Source organism: Camarhynchus parvulus, chromosome Z (assembly GCF_901933205.1).
Source record: "Camarhynchus parvulus chromosome Z, STF_HiC, whole genome shotgun sequence".
NCBI lineage: Eukaryota > Metazoa > Chordata > Aves > Passeriformes > Thraupidae > Camarhynchus > Camarhynchus parvulus.
The window spans coordinates 1,651,810-1,668,738 of NC_044601.1; the positions used below are offsets into that span (position 1 = coordinate 1,651,810).

General features: G+C 35.2%; 1 protein-coding gene across 2 annotated transcripts in view; it reads right to left on the reverse strand.

The window, feature by feature from the left end:
• Positions 1 to 16,929, reverse strand: part of FER (FER tyrosine kinase) — a 156,563-nt gene that overhangs the window by 22,586 nt on the left and 117,048 nt on the right. For both annotated transcript variants that reach the window (XM_030968860.1, XM_030968859.1), the window contains one exon: positions 14,426 to 14,549. In XM_030968860.1, coding sequence (XP_030824720.1) covers positions 14,426 to 14,549 — 124 coding nt within the window. The remainder of the gene's footprint in view (positions 1 to 14,425; positions 14,550 to 16,929) is intronic.

A 16,929-nucleotide genomic window follows, 5' to 3' on the forward strand; every position in this document is an offset into this window, starting at 1 on the left:
GAAATAAAATTGCACAATAATACAGTATTTGCAGGGCTTTTGAAGTCCTAATGGAAAAGGAAGTATTTCAAAGGCTTCTCAGGCTACATTTAAGTACTTGCCACAGGTGAATATCAAAGTTCATCTGAGACAGGTAGCAACTCTATTGCTTTTTCAATAGCCAGAACCAATAATGTGGTATGCAACAGTAGCTGTAGTTTAAGTTATCTCTACATGCATTTCCATCATTTAAATTTAATTTTGTTCCTACAGCAGAGAGGCATGGTTCAAGATTTTAAAAGTAACAGACAAGCATGGACTAGTGTTCATGATTTTTCTAGATCCTGAAACACTTTATTAATGAAGGTAAAAAAAGGTAAAGGTAATAATCAGGCTACAAAGAAATGAAACATCTAGCACAATTAAGGTACAAGACACTACATATTCATGAAAATAATACACAAGGAATAAGAGAGAAACCAAATACATAAGGTCTAATTAGAAATGAGGAGGAAAAGACAGAACAAAGAAGTTGCAGAATCAAGCATTGCAGGACAAGAGGATTGTGCTGCAGTCCTAACATCAGTGGCTACAAAGCAAAAAAAAAAAAGAAACCCCCTGCATTTTTAAGAGACAATCACAAAGAAAGCCAATAGCAAAGGGAGGAAAGTCAGCCGCATTTTAAGACAATTATTCATCTGGGGATGTTCCTTATTTAGGGAGAAAAGAATTTAAATAGATGGCACAGGTAGCTTATGCCAGCTAAGCATTCTTAGTAATGGAAACCATTGACAAAGATGTACAGTAATAACCCACAAATTCATAATTTTCCAATCAGAGAAAAAAATTCTAATTTGTACTTTACAATATTTCTCTACCTTTAATCAATGATTACCAACAAATACTTGAAATATTTCAATATCTTAAAAATAGCCTGTTTTGTAACTATAATAAAAAAGGATGAAGGAAAATAAAGATCAGGAATAATTTACTAATTGCCTTAGACAGCTAAGTAAGATCCACTGTTAGCTTACAGAAATACAAAAGAAATTTCATGTGACTAACACATTGCAGAGAATTATATATATAGAAATTTAGAGGAATAAAATTAGCTATTAACTTCCTGTAAATTAACAAGACAGTAAATAAACTGGACCTCTGTCCTGGTTTTTGTCTCTATTACTTAAAATCCCCAATAGTTTTCCCACTCAAAAATAAAACTTTTATGTGGAAGAAAATATTCTGCACTTTTTTCATCACAAGAAAAGGAAGAAAGTGATGGAATTTTCATGGAATTATGGTGGGGTATCCAAGTGGGAGATGTTGAAGAAAAAAAGGAGATGACACTGCTGATTAAGGATCATGATTACATCTCATATTGATAGCAGGAGATAGGACAGGACTTCCACAGCTTTTGGGAACTGGATGAACTCACATGTCACATGCATATTCACCATGGTAGAATTTCACAGCTGGGCTGAACCAAGGAGGAGATGTTAGTGAGCCCAGAGGCTCCAAGTTTCATCACGTACTGAACTCTTATCTTTTTTCTTCTATTAAAACCTTATGCTATCTGATAGCAAAAGTCATCTGCTTGTTACAAGAATGTCCTTGCCCTGGAAAATCCAGAGTTCTGTATTTAGAAATAGCCCCTCTGCCTCTGGTTGCTCTCTGTGGAAGCATGTTCACTCCTGCATAGGGTTGACTTCCTACAGATCTGAATGTTCCTTGTCCTACCAGGATTCAAAGTTTGTTGGAGGTGCAGAAAACACTTTCCTGTGCTTAATGTAAATACAGGAAGAGAAAACTATTAGAAAACTATGGCAAAGCTATGGATTTACTGCACCTGGCTATTATTCTGAAATATTTCTGCAGAAGAAACTATTCTGCCACTATACTTAGGAAGACAGGATCCTCTTTGCCACTTAATGTTACATTCATTTTAGCATTTGTTGTGGGCAAAAGTTATAAAATAACTGAAGTCCAGCTAGTCATCTGCTAAACATTTAAAATCTTCCTGCTTAAAGAATCATGGGCAAGAAATTTCTTAGAAGGTGATATAATATAGGGCAACAAACTAGAGTTGCCTGTTTTCATTTAATAGCTTTGTTAATGATCTGAGGGAAAAAACAGGAAAAAATTCCTGTTAAACTCAAACAGGAATTTAATTACATTTCCAGATAATATCAAATTAAGAGCAGCTGCAAGCAACAGTAAAGGCAAATAAATAAAAAGAAAGAAGGAAAGGAGAGAAGGAGAAAGAGGGGGGAGAGAGGGACAAAACATATCTGTTGGAATAAGCATTAGACATAGCCTGTAAAACAGGAACTATTATATTTTAAAAAACTAAGCCTAAATACAAACATTCAGTAAAAAACAAATACTACTAGGCATTCATATAGAAAAAAAAAGAGAACCTAAAAAGATATGGATTCCAATTAAATACGAGTAATGGAATCAAACTGAGCATCAGAAAAATAAAAGCTCATTATCTACTAGATTGTGAGAAATCTCTCTAGGAAAAGTAAGAAATTCTATTTTATTAATGAAGTTACTTAATAAACCAAAAAAAGTTTGACAGGTGTACAGACCAACATCTGTTTCAAAGGGATGGATTAAGTAAATGAACCCAACTTTTCACTGATTTTAAGTAAACATCAGAATTGTCAGATGCCCTGGAATCTATTGTTAGTATCAGGCATAAGTAAGTACACAACAAAAAGGTAGTGGTCAAAGAGGGAGAGACTCAAAGAATTATAAATTTCCTGGCTTAGTGCATTTGTTCATTTTATCATATGCAAAGGTGACTTTTTCAACCAATCACATAATTGGAGAAACAACAAAATTCCAAATGCAATGGCACAAACTACTAATCTCTGTACAGAAAAGGTGTTGCCAGTTGGGTACAGGCAGATTCCTATGAAGTTAGAACGACACAGCTGCTGCTGAGTCTCCTCAGATTTCCATCAGGCAGCTTCAGGCATTTATTTGTGGTTAGAGGTAGTTTCACACGTCAAATGTGGCCTCACACTGCCTGTAGCAAACCTATCACACAAATTTTGGCTTCCTCAACTGCAGGCTTTTTTAGGGAGTATCAGTTTGTCCTTCCTCCTAACCCAGGCTGGTGTGAGCAGCACATCAGTGGCACTTCAGAGCCCAGCTCCAGGTTCACACATCTGCAAGGGGCTTGGAACACCAGCAGAGGTGAAATGCGCAATTTAAAAGAATTGGTTAAAACCATCAGAGAAAAATACTGGCCCACTGTCAAATCTAAGAGATTACCAAGCTCTGTATAAGTTACTGTAAAATACTCCCCAGAAGGGAACTGAAGCACTTAAATTTAATAGCTCCTTGATAGTTAAAAGAAGCGGAAACTGCCTGCTTAAGGAAAAAAATATGTCTTTATGTTTGATGTAGAAAAATCTTCCATGACTTTTACAGTCTTATTTCTAAGAGTTCTGTCTACCTGACTCCAGAAGGTCATAATGCTCTCTTGTGGTTAGAGAGATGCTTATTGACTTACAAAACTAAAAACAACTGGTTTCAATTTACAACGTAAGTCCAGCTGTGTTATAGAAGATTCACAATATATACAGAAGTTTAATAACTGCTTTGAAATAAATATGTATTTAAAAACAACCAGGACAGAGATATATATTTGTAACCACAATACTTTATACTTGAGTTCTCCCAAAAAAAGACAATAGCAGCATGGGAGACCCTGTCATCTCAGTTTTGCCCTTCACTTGGGATACTCAGAATTCTCATGACGAGGGAGTGGGATTTCATGAATCCATTCATGACCATGCAAGAAGCGTGAGAAACTAGTCCAGATAATCTCATACAAGAGAGCATGGTCTGTACAAGCAAAGATGGGCAGGAAGGGTGGCTTCCTGGAAGCAGATGAGAAGTCAGAGAGGTCTAAGATACCAAGCAGAAAGGAGAGTCAATTAATTTGTTAGTGGATAGGCCTGGAGATGCTTATAACCAACTAACTACCCTAAGATGCAATATTCAGGGCAGTAAAGTTCAAACCCTTTCTTTTGAGCAATGTAGGCTAATTATCTTACTGATCTCCAAAATCCAAATTATTCCAAAGCAGAAACGTTTCAAATCAGGTATTTTTACTTACAGCATCCTAATTCCTTCATATAGTTTGGGGTTTTTTTTAAACTGGGGCTTGGCCCTTATTCCACTCATCTATTTTTATTTCCCAGCAGCCAGGACACTTGATGAAGTATCTGACATCCATCATTGCCAGCAGCTTTTTGTCTGGCTTGAATGACTCAGCTGAAATCTGTGAGCATTTAAATACAGCAACATTGATTGAAAAATTCTCACAGTTCCATGTACCCTGAAGATCTCCATCTATCTTCCAAACCAGTTAAAATGCCAGTATGCTCTCCCTTGCTGTTTACTACCTTGCATAAGGATTTTGAAAAAGCCTTTGACAAAGAGTAACTCCTTATTTGAGTCAAAACTCATAGTGATAAAATATTGTTTCATAAAAGTGTATCCATGCACTACAGTTCTGCTAAATGAGGAAAGAGGCTGAGAACAACAGAGCAATGAAAAAAAACCCAAAACATACACCTAGCTTTCTGTGTGTTTTATTTTACTCATCCTCAGCAAGTGAAATTCCTTTCAGACAGTTTAAATTTGATCACAACATTTTTTGTGAGCAGTACCTACTAGAACTGAATTTACCTTTGAACCTAGCTTAACAGCCATAAGTTTCTCTTAGCTTTATGACAAAAATTCCCTGATTTTACAAAAAGATCTAGAAAACAGCCCTCTCTTTATTATTTGATATGTAGACCTATAGGCCATGAAGTTTTCCAGTTCCATAAACTTTAAAACCAAGTTATTTCATGGATACACACTAAAACCCATCACACGTCCTTCTTTCATCTGTTTTTCACTACATACACAGCCAGATAACAATGCTGAATATGATACATCAGTGATAAGACTGTAAAGGTTGGAGGCACTTCTAAAAAACCTCCTGAGGCAGTGATAAAAACCATGTAAGGTATATCATCATTAGTGCTACCTGGAAAAATAGTGGATAAACATTTTGTCAAATCCACAAAACAGGAGTAACCCAGTAAGCCTATATATACATATTTGTGTGTATGTATGTGTACAAAACACAGAAAAGAGGAATAACTTTTTCTTCTGGAAAACAATTTGGGAATTAATTATTTGTTACCACATACAGCCTAATAATTTCTTACTAAAAGAAATTTGTTTCCAGTCTGAGATAACTGTGGTATATTCCTCTTTGGAATGTCAAGAATTGGTATCAGGAAGCCAATAAAATATTGAAGTGATACATAATATCTTAGTGCATTGTATCTTAGATATACATCTTTTTCCTTTTCAAAAACAATGATTAGAATTTTTTGCTGTAGGAAAGAAACCAGGAAAATATCTACACCCCAAAGAAAATAAATTGGTGCATGAAAGCATGTATTAGCTTCCCTATACAAACACTGACACACCCTGTGGCCAATGACTTGTGCTCAGAGCCACCCTAAACCTCACTTCTAAAGCAACTGCTGCAGTTCACTGCCTTCTCCCCCTTCTCCTCCTCCCTCAGTCTTCTGCTTTTGTCTTATCCTATCATCTAATTCATTGTTCATCATCTACTAATACCTCCTTTGCCCACTGCACAAATGGTATACTGCAGCCCATCTTTCTTAGAAAGTAATTACATTTCACCCACTGCTCACCACTGTACCAGGATTATGAGAGTAGAGAAAGTATTATTTACACTATCCAGAAGAGCTATGTGACTTTATGGTCAGCACTACAGCTTCCACTAACACTAGCAGCATGTTATTTTTATCTTAGTTTCAACAGGCTGTAGCTTTCATTTTTTTCCCTTTTGCTTTTTAATTAGAGAGAGCATGTTGCTTTCATGCAGTGAGTAGATTTATTATACTAAAAATGTTATTCAAATTATTTTACTGAGTAATACTTGTAGATGCCTAATATTTATCAACAAGAAAGTGATATTGCAGTAAATAAAAACAAATACAGTACAATAATGTTACACTTAAAATGTTACTGTTTGTTAAACAGAATGAGAGAGTCTAAGGAAATTTGCTTTAACTTCTTTCAGCCTTATTTCCTTTATTCCTAGAAAAGGTTACTCATTTTTAGGAGAGAGCTTTCTGCATCAGGGATATCTCATGAGAAATAGACTAATTCAACTCCAATGGCAAGAAATAAAGTTTTCATATCATGTAACTTCTGTGACAAAAAAAAAAAGTCTAAATCTCCTCTCCTACAGATTGCTTACAACCTGAGAATACTGATATAAGCCTTTTTATAATTAGCTTTCAATACTTAATGTCTCTCCTCACTGTCTATAAACTACTAGTTATATAATAGTTACTAAGTTCTAATAGCCTCATTTTGGTTTACACAGAACAACTGCCCCCTTAGAATAACATAGATGCACTTCTAAAAGAAGAGATCATGTAACTATAGTCATCACATACAACATTTTGTTACAGTATCTGGCAATATTTTGAACTTTGTGTTAGTTTTTTGGATTCTCTGATGATTCCTGGAACCCAAACAGGAATTCAGCATGGCAGAAAGACCAGACCATTATCTGAGATTTCAGGGAACAGATTCATTGCTATTTACTTAAACCTGTAAGAGCAGAAATATCGGCTAGTAAGTAATACAACCTTACCTATGCAATATGTACTTTATCTATGCAATAAGAAGAACAAAAATACTTCCTTCTTAACAAAGGAAGAAGGATAGCATATTTTTTCTCTCACTCACAATCTTACCCAATTGTGCAGTAAAATCTAGAAGGGCAGGAACAATGTAAAGGAAGGTGTGAAATCTCAGAAGGAAAAGCCCTGGACTAATGGAAGGTAAAAGAACTTCAAGAAGTTTAAGGTTTAGAATCACTTTCTTACAAAATTTCTAGGCAAAATTTGCAATAAAATGAAAATATCTCCCTTATTGAATATTTTAACACACACTTCAAAACATTAATCTAAAGAACTCTGCTTAACTGATCATACTGGATTATCCCTGATGCCATTCAGTTGATATACAGGCAGTGTTATCTTCAGACATATAATGGAAGCTAAAGGAAATGTCAATTAGGCAAAAATAGAAATGAAACATTGTAACAGCCTTTTCAAAAGAAAATACAAACATAGAACGGAAAAGGTAATTGCCCTTTATTTATTTAATATGAAGAAACGTCAATTTGCCATTTGAAGCTAAGGAACAGCATAATCTAATATCCTATACTAACTAAACTGGCCTCTGGGAAAATTAATTCTTATTATTAGCCTCAGAATGACCACAGTTGAACAAGAACTTTGTTTTCTACTAGTATGAATAGATACATTATATTTTAATATTTTAAAAGAAGAGTAGTAAGTGGTAGAGATAAGTAGTACTGGAAAATCCCCACGACAAATAAAACCTGTCCTAATAGCAGCTTAATAAACTATCACATTATTCCTAAAGAGGAAAAAAAAAAAAGCACCAGAGCTTCCAGTTCTATCTTTAATGTAACAATCATTAAGTTAATGTAATACCTCGTGTAGTCTACTGCATGTTTATTTAATACAATAACATGAAAAAGCCACAATTCAAATATGTATTTCCTGCACATTGCGACCACTAACTCCTCTGGTAACAGCACTACCTTCAGCATACATCAGAATATATGAAAGATAGAATGGTCTTAGGGAGACAGAATGATGTGGGGATTTACAGTAAACAAAAATGTATGCAGACCTTTCTTAGATCACACTCTGGCCACCCAAACCCACATAACTGTTACTCTAATTTCAAGCTTTGTGCAGCTATGGCAAAGCTCAATCTGTGATGCCTAGTTTGCTTTTAATATAGCCTGGGGTGAATTTCAAATGAAGCACACAAGGGGAAGCAGTATCAACCAGCAGAACAATTGCACAGCGTCCACAAGGAAAAAACTGTATTTCTCTTCCTTTTAAATTCTTTTGTTACCAGGCATGTCAAAATTCAATAGCTTAGAGAAACAGATAATAGATTAGAAGAAAGTTCAATTTTTATTCAGAAGCAACCCTTCGCCATAGCTCACAGGCACTTCCATTACAATATACTTCAAATTCAATACTCACTCTAATTTATTATAATGAGTTTAAAGTATACAATATTCATGGGCTTAGATACTCATGTTTCCTGGGTTTTTTTTTCCTTTAATGCTTTCAGATTAGATTCATACAGGCTCACTAAAGAAAAAAATAATCACTCTGCTCTAATAAGATCTCAGACAACCAGAAGTACTAATTCAGAACTGATCCACATTTAATTGTAAATGTACTTCTCTAGGACCAAACCACACTTACCAATGTAACAGCAGGGGGAAAAAAAGAGGCAGGAATCTCTTAAAAATCTATTCTTAAAAGCTGAAATCTGGTATATAATACTCTAAAAACGATTTCTAAATGGCAAGCTTAGTGAAATCCAGCAGTGTTCAGCTGCCTCTCCTGGATAACAGCAGTTGGAGTGCCCCATATTAGTTATTTTAGGGCTGGAAACACCTCATTTTGAGTGAAAACTTAGACAAATAATTTCCTGGTGCATTTGAAGGCAGTGACACATTTGTCTTTGCCAATATTATGGTCTGAAACGCAGTTTTAATAGCGACTAATGAAAGAAGGATCATGGCAGACCAAATGCCCCAGCAGCACCCACGGAGTGCTGGCATTAATGTGCTGAGAGGAGAGCAGCACCACTGTTCTGGAAACAGTGCTTCCTTTATTTGTTTAGCAACAGCTGGGAGTCCCAAGAGCAGCTCTCTGAACTCAGTTTTTTCTGGAAAGAGTTGGCAGACAAGTCCTTATTTACCCACAACAGAACTGTGAGAAGGAAGGTTTCTGTAGTCTTGCAAACAGGTCTTTCATTAGTACACTTATGACCAATAGAATGAATAAAAAACAATAATGTGTATAAAACTGGCAATGCTTTAATTGCACAGCATCTTTATAATCTAATAAAGTCAGTGGAAATACTCATTTCGGTGAAAGACCCTCACCAGTTAAAAGGTGACAGAGAAGGTTGCATAAGGCATGCCCATATCAAGAAATAAAAGCTCAACACATGGTAATGTGCCAGTCAAATTCAAAGTTTGATTAACAATTATTTTATACACATGGCAGAGTAAATTTTAGTAGATTTTTTTTAAACTAACAATATATTTTATATAAAGTGGCCTGCAGAAAGTAACAGTTCATCAAAATTTCCACCATTTTTCTCTTTAAACAGAATAGAAATATTTCTAACATTTATATTGGAAAAAATTATTTGAAACATCATTTTATATAAAGCAGAGACATCTTCTTATAAAAAAGGATCAAAACTATGATTATTCACTACATTTACAGAGTGTTTCAACTGCAGCACTGACTGTGATTCCCTCAAAGACTTATTCATTGAAGCATGATCAACAGATATTACCAACACAGTAGTACATACTTTTTCATTCAGTTATAAATAAATTTTCTGAAAGAAAGCTATAGAAATGGAATCTCAGATCATTGTTTTATACATGTAATTCTGAAGGAATCATAAAAAGATAATTAATAATGGCAAATTCATCCCTGCAATAAACCTCAGAGAGTTGAGGTGGTTTACCACCAAAATGTTGTCTTTCTTTGTAAGTCATACACTAGCAGAGAAAATTACAGAAACTGCAATAAAGGCCTCAGGCATTGCAACTGGCCAGGAGGAAATACAATATTCAGAGAAACAAGTGCTCAAGCTGCTGCAGAACAGAACCAAAGCTATCATTCCAAGGAGCACAGGGTTGTGTGGAGCCTCCCAAGGGCACACACAGAGAAGTGTTGAGCTACTGTCTTCCATGGGATTTAAGTAGAGAAATTGAGCAGACAGGTTGCTCCTCCTTCTTAGGAAGGAGACCTGTTCCATTTTGGAGCTAAAGTGTCACTCTCCTGCTCCCAGGAGGCTCCAATCCTTCCTGAAACACACAGAACTGAGCAGCACCTTTGCTAAACTGAAAAGGATCACTTTTCATGCTTTTCATGGTAGCTGAACTGTTGTTCCAAGTAGAAACAGAAGATTCACAGGAAATAAAAGACATACTTAACTATTTATTATAGTTCTTAAGTTCATGGTTATGAAAGGGTTCTGACACTCTTTTTCCAAAATTCTATACATTAGCAGTTACCAGACTTGAGAGGAAAAAAGTTTTCATAGCAGAGCAGATCAGCTAAACTAGATTAGTATCAGGGAAGCAAGTATGTTCCTAGCAATTTATATGTAATTAAATTAAATTATACATATCGAATGAAAACTGTAGAAATACTGAATTAGTATCCACAGAGTCAGGATTTCATAACATGACAGCAAACCAGATTTAACACAACATAGGTGCTTTCACAGCTACAAAACCAAGGCAAACAGAAGAAGTAGCAATATGACTAAAAATGGAAAAACTAGACCAGAGAACATGACCTTCTTGCCAACCAACACATCTTTAATTCAGAATACTGGAGACCTCCAGAAGATAAATTCATTGACTGAAAGGAAAATTTGACATTGAATGCAGGGACCTTGGTCCCTGTTTCCTCACACTTCTAATGCATCTGTTGCAAATAAGTCAACATGATCTTGTAGAAGACATCCCTGCACATCCAATAAAGTCCAACAGAAATTGCGGCTTCCCTCCTATCACCCCCAAGACAGCTTCGAAAACTAAACATAAATGATGGACAAATTAATTCACCACAGGCAAAGCAAGTACTGGAAAAGAAGGCCACTCCCAAATGCTTATTAAGCCAACTCAAATTATCACAATCTCCATCCTTATCTTCTGTTTCTAATTAACAGAAAAATTGAACTATCTAAACAATAGCATATGGTAAAAATGAAAGCAAGAAACAATTCTTCAACCTCATGTTAATTAAATGGAGATGAAACGACTACATTCTTCTGTGCATGTTCAACCACTGTTTTCATTTTTTTAATAACATCTTTTCATGCAGCTTTTTTCCCCCTGAAAGTGCAGTCATTTCTGTTCTTTAAAAAGAGAGAGCAAAGAACGAGTGATATCTGGATGCTAGAGAAAATGCAAATGTAGATCAAATAATAATTCAATAATCACTTACATGTCAATGTAAGCATTTTCACTTACTAATATAGCTAACACATAAAAAAATGGAAAACAAACAGCACATTAGTTGTGGCACTGTCCCAACTACTGAAAGTGTAAGTTAAAGTGTAATTCAGACAATAATTTCTGAAATCCAACACAAATTTGGGTAGAATTTCAAAATATAAAGGCTAGGTGTAGCTACTGCAGTTACAGCTAAAGAGTAGCATCAAAAATAATGCGAATAAACTGATGAGTAGCCCTAACTTCCCTTAGCAGGTAGCCAACTATGCATGGTACTAAATTAGTCACCTAAAATACTACAAATATATATGTGGTATCTGAAAAAAATCCTTAAATCAAAGAACTTAAATTGAATACTGCAAAAAGACAGCAGCATGAAGCAAACCAATTTCATTTTACTGCCATCTATGTAATAGAAACTATTTCCAACTATACATTACTGATCTTTAAGCAGTAGTAATCAAGGCCTATGGACCTTTAAACAAATGAAAAGACTAAGGTTTTTTAACCACTGCTTAGTCCATTGCCTCTAGTTAATTTTCTCACCTCTTTTTTACCAGAGAACCACTTTCAGTAGATGAACTTTCTGACAAAAAAAGAACAAGTTTAATGCTCTTTCAGAAAACCACCATTCTTTTCACAGAATGCTAAAGCTTCTTCCTGCTATGAATTAAATTGTTCCATTCCCACTTACCTCCTGTCAACATAAAACTTACACATGACCAATCTATCCTACCTGCCTAAAATGGAGGCAGCAAAGGCTCCCAGATTCCTTGTACAGACCATGCAGCCACATGGCTGCACTTCCAGTGCTTGGGAAATTCCAGTGGGCTTCTGAGTTAGAACACCCAAGAACTTGCTCATGCAGCATAACACAGCTGGATTTTTCCCTGTTTTTCTGGGCTCCTGTAGCAGACAGGGGTTCTGGACTGATGCACCTCCAGCCACTCCCCAGGGTGTCCACAAATCCTGGATCAGTGCTCAAGCAGGAAACAGACCTAGCAAAATTCTATGTATGCTAAGTCTACCAAATTACAGTTTAGCCATTGGTCAAACGCATTTTAGAACTTCATGAGCTTCTTTCCCAGAGTAAGCATTTGTATTCAGCCTGTGTTGGCAACTAAAAATAAAACCAACCAACAAAAGTCCCTTTATCGTTACTGCAAAAATCACTAAACTTGGTTGGTTGTTTGCTGGTTCTGAAATTTTCATTATGTTTACCAATTAAATTTAGAAGAATTAACTCATAAATAAAGTAAGCACATCCTATGGCTAACCACATAAAACAATAAAGAATGCTTTATACCTAAGAAAATAAGACTGGTAAACTAATACTGGAAATGCATATTTTGATTTATAAACCTGTGTGTTTTATAAAAGTAGGAAGTTCTCCTGAACACATAGTTTGCTTGTTTGGTTACATTAAAACTATTTTTATTCAGAATACGTTTCCTAAAAATTCTGGTTTTTCCTATAGGAAAGTGCTAGCTCTCTATGATAACCTTCTCTGACAATCTGTGATAATTAACAAATTTCATTAATATTTTAGAAGTTAAAAAGTAAACAAGGGGGAAGAAGTTATTCTCTCTTTGTACTACAGTAGGTGTAGCCCAGGCTGTGTGCACTGGCACATCTATGGCACTAACAAAACATGTCAGATTTCATCTCTTTTTCCTGACTTGGGAACTATATGACACATTTGCATCCAGATTTTCAACTGAAAATTATGAAAAACTGAAACATTCATATGGTAAGTCAATACTCCACATATCTTCTCTCAGAAACACATTCTCTAGATCACTATTATCCTTGTAAACAAATTTTAGAAATAGCAGTTCCTATTCACCAACCAGCAGAGCAAATTTCTAGAGGTACAGTGAAGCCACAATGTCATCTACAGCTACTACACATCTGTGCAGGAATACCCTTTTTCTGGTGTTAAAAATAAAAAAGAATTATAAAGGTATTTACATTTTAGGCAGCACACTACCATTTAATGAATAAATATTGCAAATTTCTTTTCAATAATTGCAATAACGAACTTCAGTTATCCAGCCACTCTTTTTATCTTTGCTGTAATTAACTAAGAACAGAAGAGCTTAAACAGGCACTTCAAATTTAACGTTGATCTGAATGTTATTAAGCACTAGAGCATTTATGAGGCAAGAATAAATCACTAATGCTGTTACTTGCTCTGATTTTTATGCCATTATATCCTTGACAAACAGAGCCAGGCTGAAACACATTCTGTCATGACAGAATGCTTACAATCCCTTTCTTGGATTTCCCTAAGGGAATACTACATAGTTTTAGATCACAGGTTAGGGTTTTTTTCTCTCAGTGTTTTTTATAGATCATGATCTTGCAGAATTGTTTTGATTAACTCAATGTGCAGGATTGCAACTGACCCATCCACTGCTGATGAAAATCTAAGAGAAATGCCACTCAGGTCTCTGATAAGAGTATTCACCAGAAAGGTGTTAAATCCCAAATGAACTGATTATGTAAATGAGGTGTCACACAATTCACCTACAGATGTTCCACAAAGTGTAAGGCATCAACATCGGAAACAAAAACTTGTTCTCTCTAATTTTTCTGTGCAATAGATCATCATAATGTTTATATCTCATATTTCAGCCACAGCATTAAGCAGGATATGTACTGTGCTATTCTGAGAGAACAAAACAGGTGGAAACTAATTCCATGCCCTTTGATACAAATGGAGTATAAACAGCAATGGCAGAGTCAAACTGGAGAAGAAACAAGAAAAAGGAATGGTATGAACAGAAACAAGCAACTCCAACAGCATAATGCTCCATAATCTTCCATACTTCAGAGAGAGCACTTCAGAAAATTAATATTTTAATATACAGAATTTTAGCTCTTAATACTTAAGGTATTAATTTAATACCTTAACTTCTCTGTTGGCCCAGCAAGTATCTGTAAATTTCAGACACAACATAAGACTCACAGACTGCTTCTTACTATGATTCATTCGCACTGTATGAATCAGGCTCCTTATAATGTATATCATTATGGTGAAAAATAATTTTTAACTTCTATTAATAGCACCAAACTATAGACATCAAATAATGTAGCACTGATTTGCTACCCAAATTAGTATTTTTGAATTAGACAAGTAATAATGACCAATTCTTCAAAAAAAGTATTTTTTTGAAATCGTAGGGTTCACTTCTGTGATAGTAAACACCATACACCTTTAAACACCTTGCATTTCTACTGAGCAAAGGTACAATAGTGAGGAAAAAAAATCTTCCTTACCTATGTATACAATTTTTAGATTCAAGATATGCCATACCAGAGGCAGCATCTAATGAAAATTTCACCAACTGTTTGGTTTTCAGCTCATCCTTCTTTTTTCTTAGGAATGACAGGAAATCACCTCCTAGAAAATCAGACAAATGGACAGTGAGACAGACTGATAGGATATACACTTTATTTCTCATTAGGCATGCAAGACCAACCAAAATGCAGGTTATTAGCTATTCTCCTCATCCCAAGTTTGAGGCTAGTCCAAGAACAAGGAAAGAACTCATCCCTTAAATATTAGGTGCTTGAAAGTGAAAATTGCACAGCATGCTTTTGATACACCTAGTCTTCACCAACGTATATTACATACAGACTCACAAACTGCTGACAAAAACAGATAATCTGTGATACACATTCTTCTCTAGTCACAGAATTACTAATTGTGAATAAAGAGGTTAGGTCCTGTTAGCTACATGAAAGTAAATACTTTTTAACTGATCATTTGCAGTGATGCTTCTCTAATTCTACACAGATGTGTTGGAGGAGTAACAAAGTGATTTCCTTCTTGGGCAATGTTAACTGGACATTTCACCAGGGCAGTGGAAGGTGAACAGTTATTACTCTGCCCTCAGAGGAGCAAAGCCACTGTCCTCTCATCTGACAAGCGGGAAGGGTCAGGGTGGAGAGTTTCCAAAAAGAAAACTGTGTTAGCAAAAAGATATTCTGAAAAAACGATTTAGGACAAAGGTAAGCTGGAAGAATATTATACAAACACTGCAAAGCCATGTTCTAACTGATAGAAAAGTATTAAAAGACTTTTCCAAAATACATTTTTATTATTCCAGGCAATGACCAAAAAAATCACAGCAGACCTTTTCATATCACACACAATTATTTGATAGTGAGTAGCCAGTCATTGCCCCAGTATTTGTTTCTGTTAATTTAAGACTGAACTGACTACTAGGATTTGTTCTTGCAAGCTGTTACACAATTTTATCTACTGCCCTTTCTTAGAAATAGGAAATGATGGTATTATATTAAAAGTTTCATATGTGATTTAATAGGCTATCTATATTTATATTTCATAGCGTAAGAAATAAAGTAAGACTATATTAAAGAAAAAAGTCAGATGTTATGAAGCCTTCAGACATTACGTTGTAGCTGCCCTTTACTCCCAGACTGGGTAACACACAGATGAGAGACCAAGAGGTGACTGGATAGCCTTAACTCTAAAGCTAATCAGAAACACCCTATACTGACTTTCAAACTGCAATGAAAAAGGACAGGTGACTAATGCAAACTGGACTGGGCAATGATACCTTTTCTTTAATCTGAGAGGTTACTGACATAGTCTGGTAACTGGGAAAAAGTAGATATTGCTGGTGGAAAGTAAAATAAACACTCCAATAAATAATGTGTCATTTCTTGTACATGTAAACAGAATTATTCTAGTTACAGCAGACAGCTAAAAAAAACTTTCAAGCAACTCACCCCTCCAACACACACAACAAACTGACGAAAATTTTGTTATTTATGTGCTGAGACCTCACTGCTCTCTACACGGGAATCATCTTTGAATGAGAAAGTATGACTACAAGCCTTTATGAATGTGCAATCTTCCCTTCTTCACAGACTGTGGCATTACTTTAATAAGAGCAGTAAATCAAGGCAGCTTATAAAAATACATTTAAGACCTGAAAAGATATTCAAGATCTTAAAAAAAACTCTACTGTTAATCAATCATTGTTTCAACATTGAAGATTAAGAATTGCTAGCAACTTCATGTAGGATGAACTGAGAGAGAGATAAGCTCAGTTTGATATTCTGGGAAAATAAAATAGATAAAAGACCAAACGAACAAAAAAGGACAAAACACAAACAAGCAAAAAAACACGCAGAAACAAATGCCCCTAAAATCTTGCAAAAATTCTCTATTTAAAAAAACTTGCTATAACAACATCAATGTAGACTATAATTCTCACAATTCATAAAAATTCTTCGTATAAATAAGTTAATGCTCTCCACAATCAACAGTGAAACTATCTGTTCTCAAGTAGCAAGGTATTAAAGACAATAAGGAAACTTAAACCAAACTTTAAACAAAAGAAAACCCAACCATATTCACTAAAAATTTTTAAAATAATACATGTTATAAATTCGTTCCCAATATGCTCAAGCAATCACACTAATATCCCAATTTTCAACACTCTGTTTCTGAATGATATTAAAAGCTGCTCAGTTCCTAACATCAGAATATGTCAAACTCACAAAGCACAAGCCTGTTACTTGCCAATGCAATTCACTACCATCAGGAAGTGATTTAGACTTGCTGATTTTCATCGTGTGGCATGCATTGTATGAAATTCTAGAGTTTCCAGCAAAAACAGCACCATATGTCAAGCTGTATACAGTGTACTAGATGCCTATCACCAAATTTTAATTATATTACTTTAATCTGTCTCAGGGTTTTCATCTTCTGTTTTCCTGTATCTGTCCTTGCATAGAAATGGCAAAAA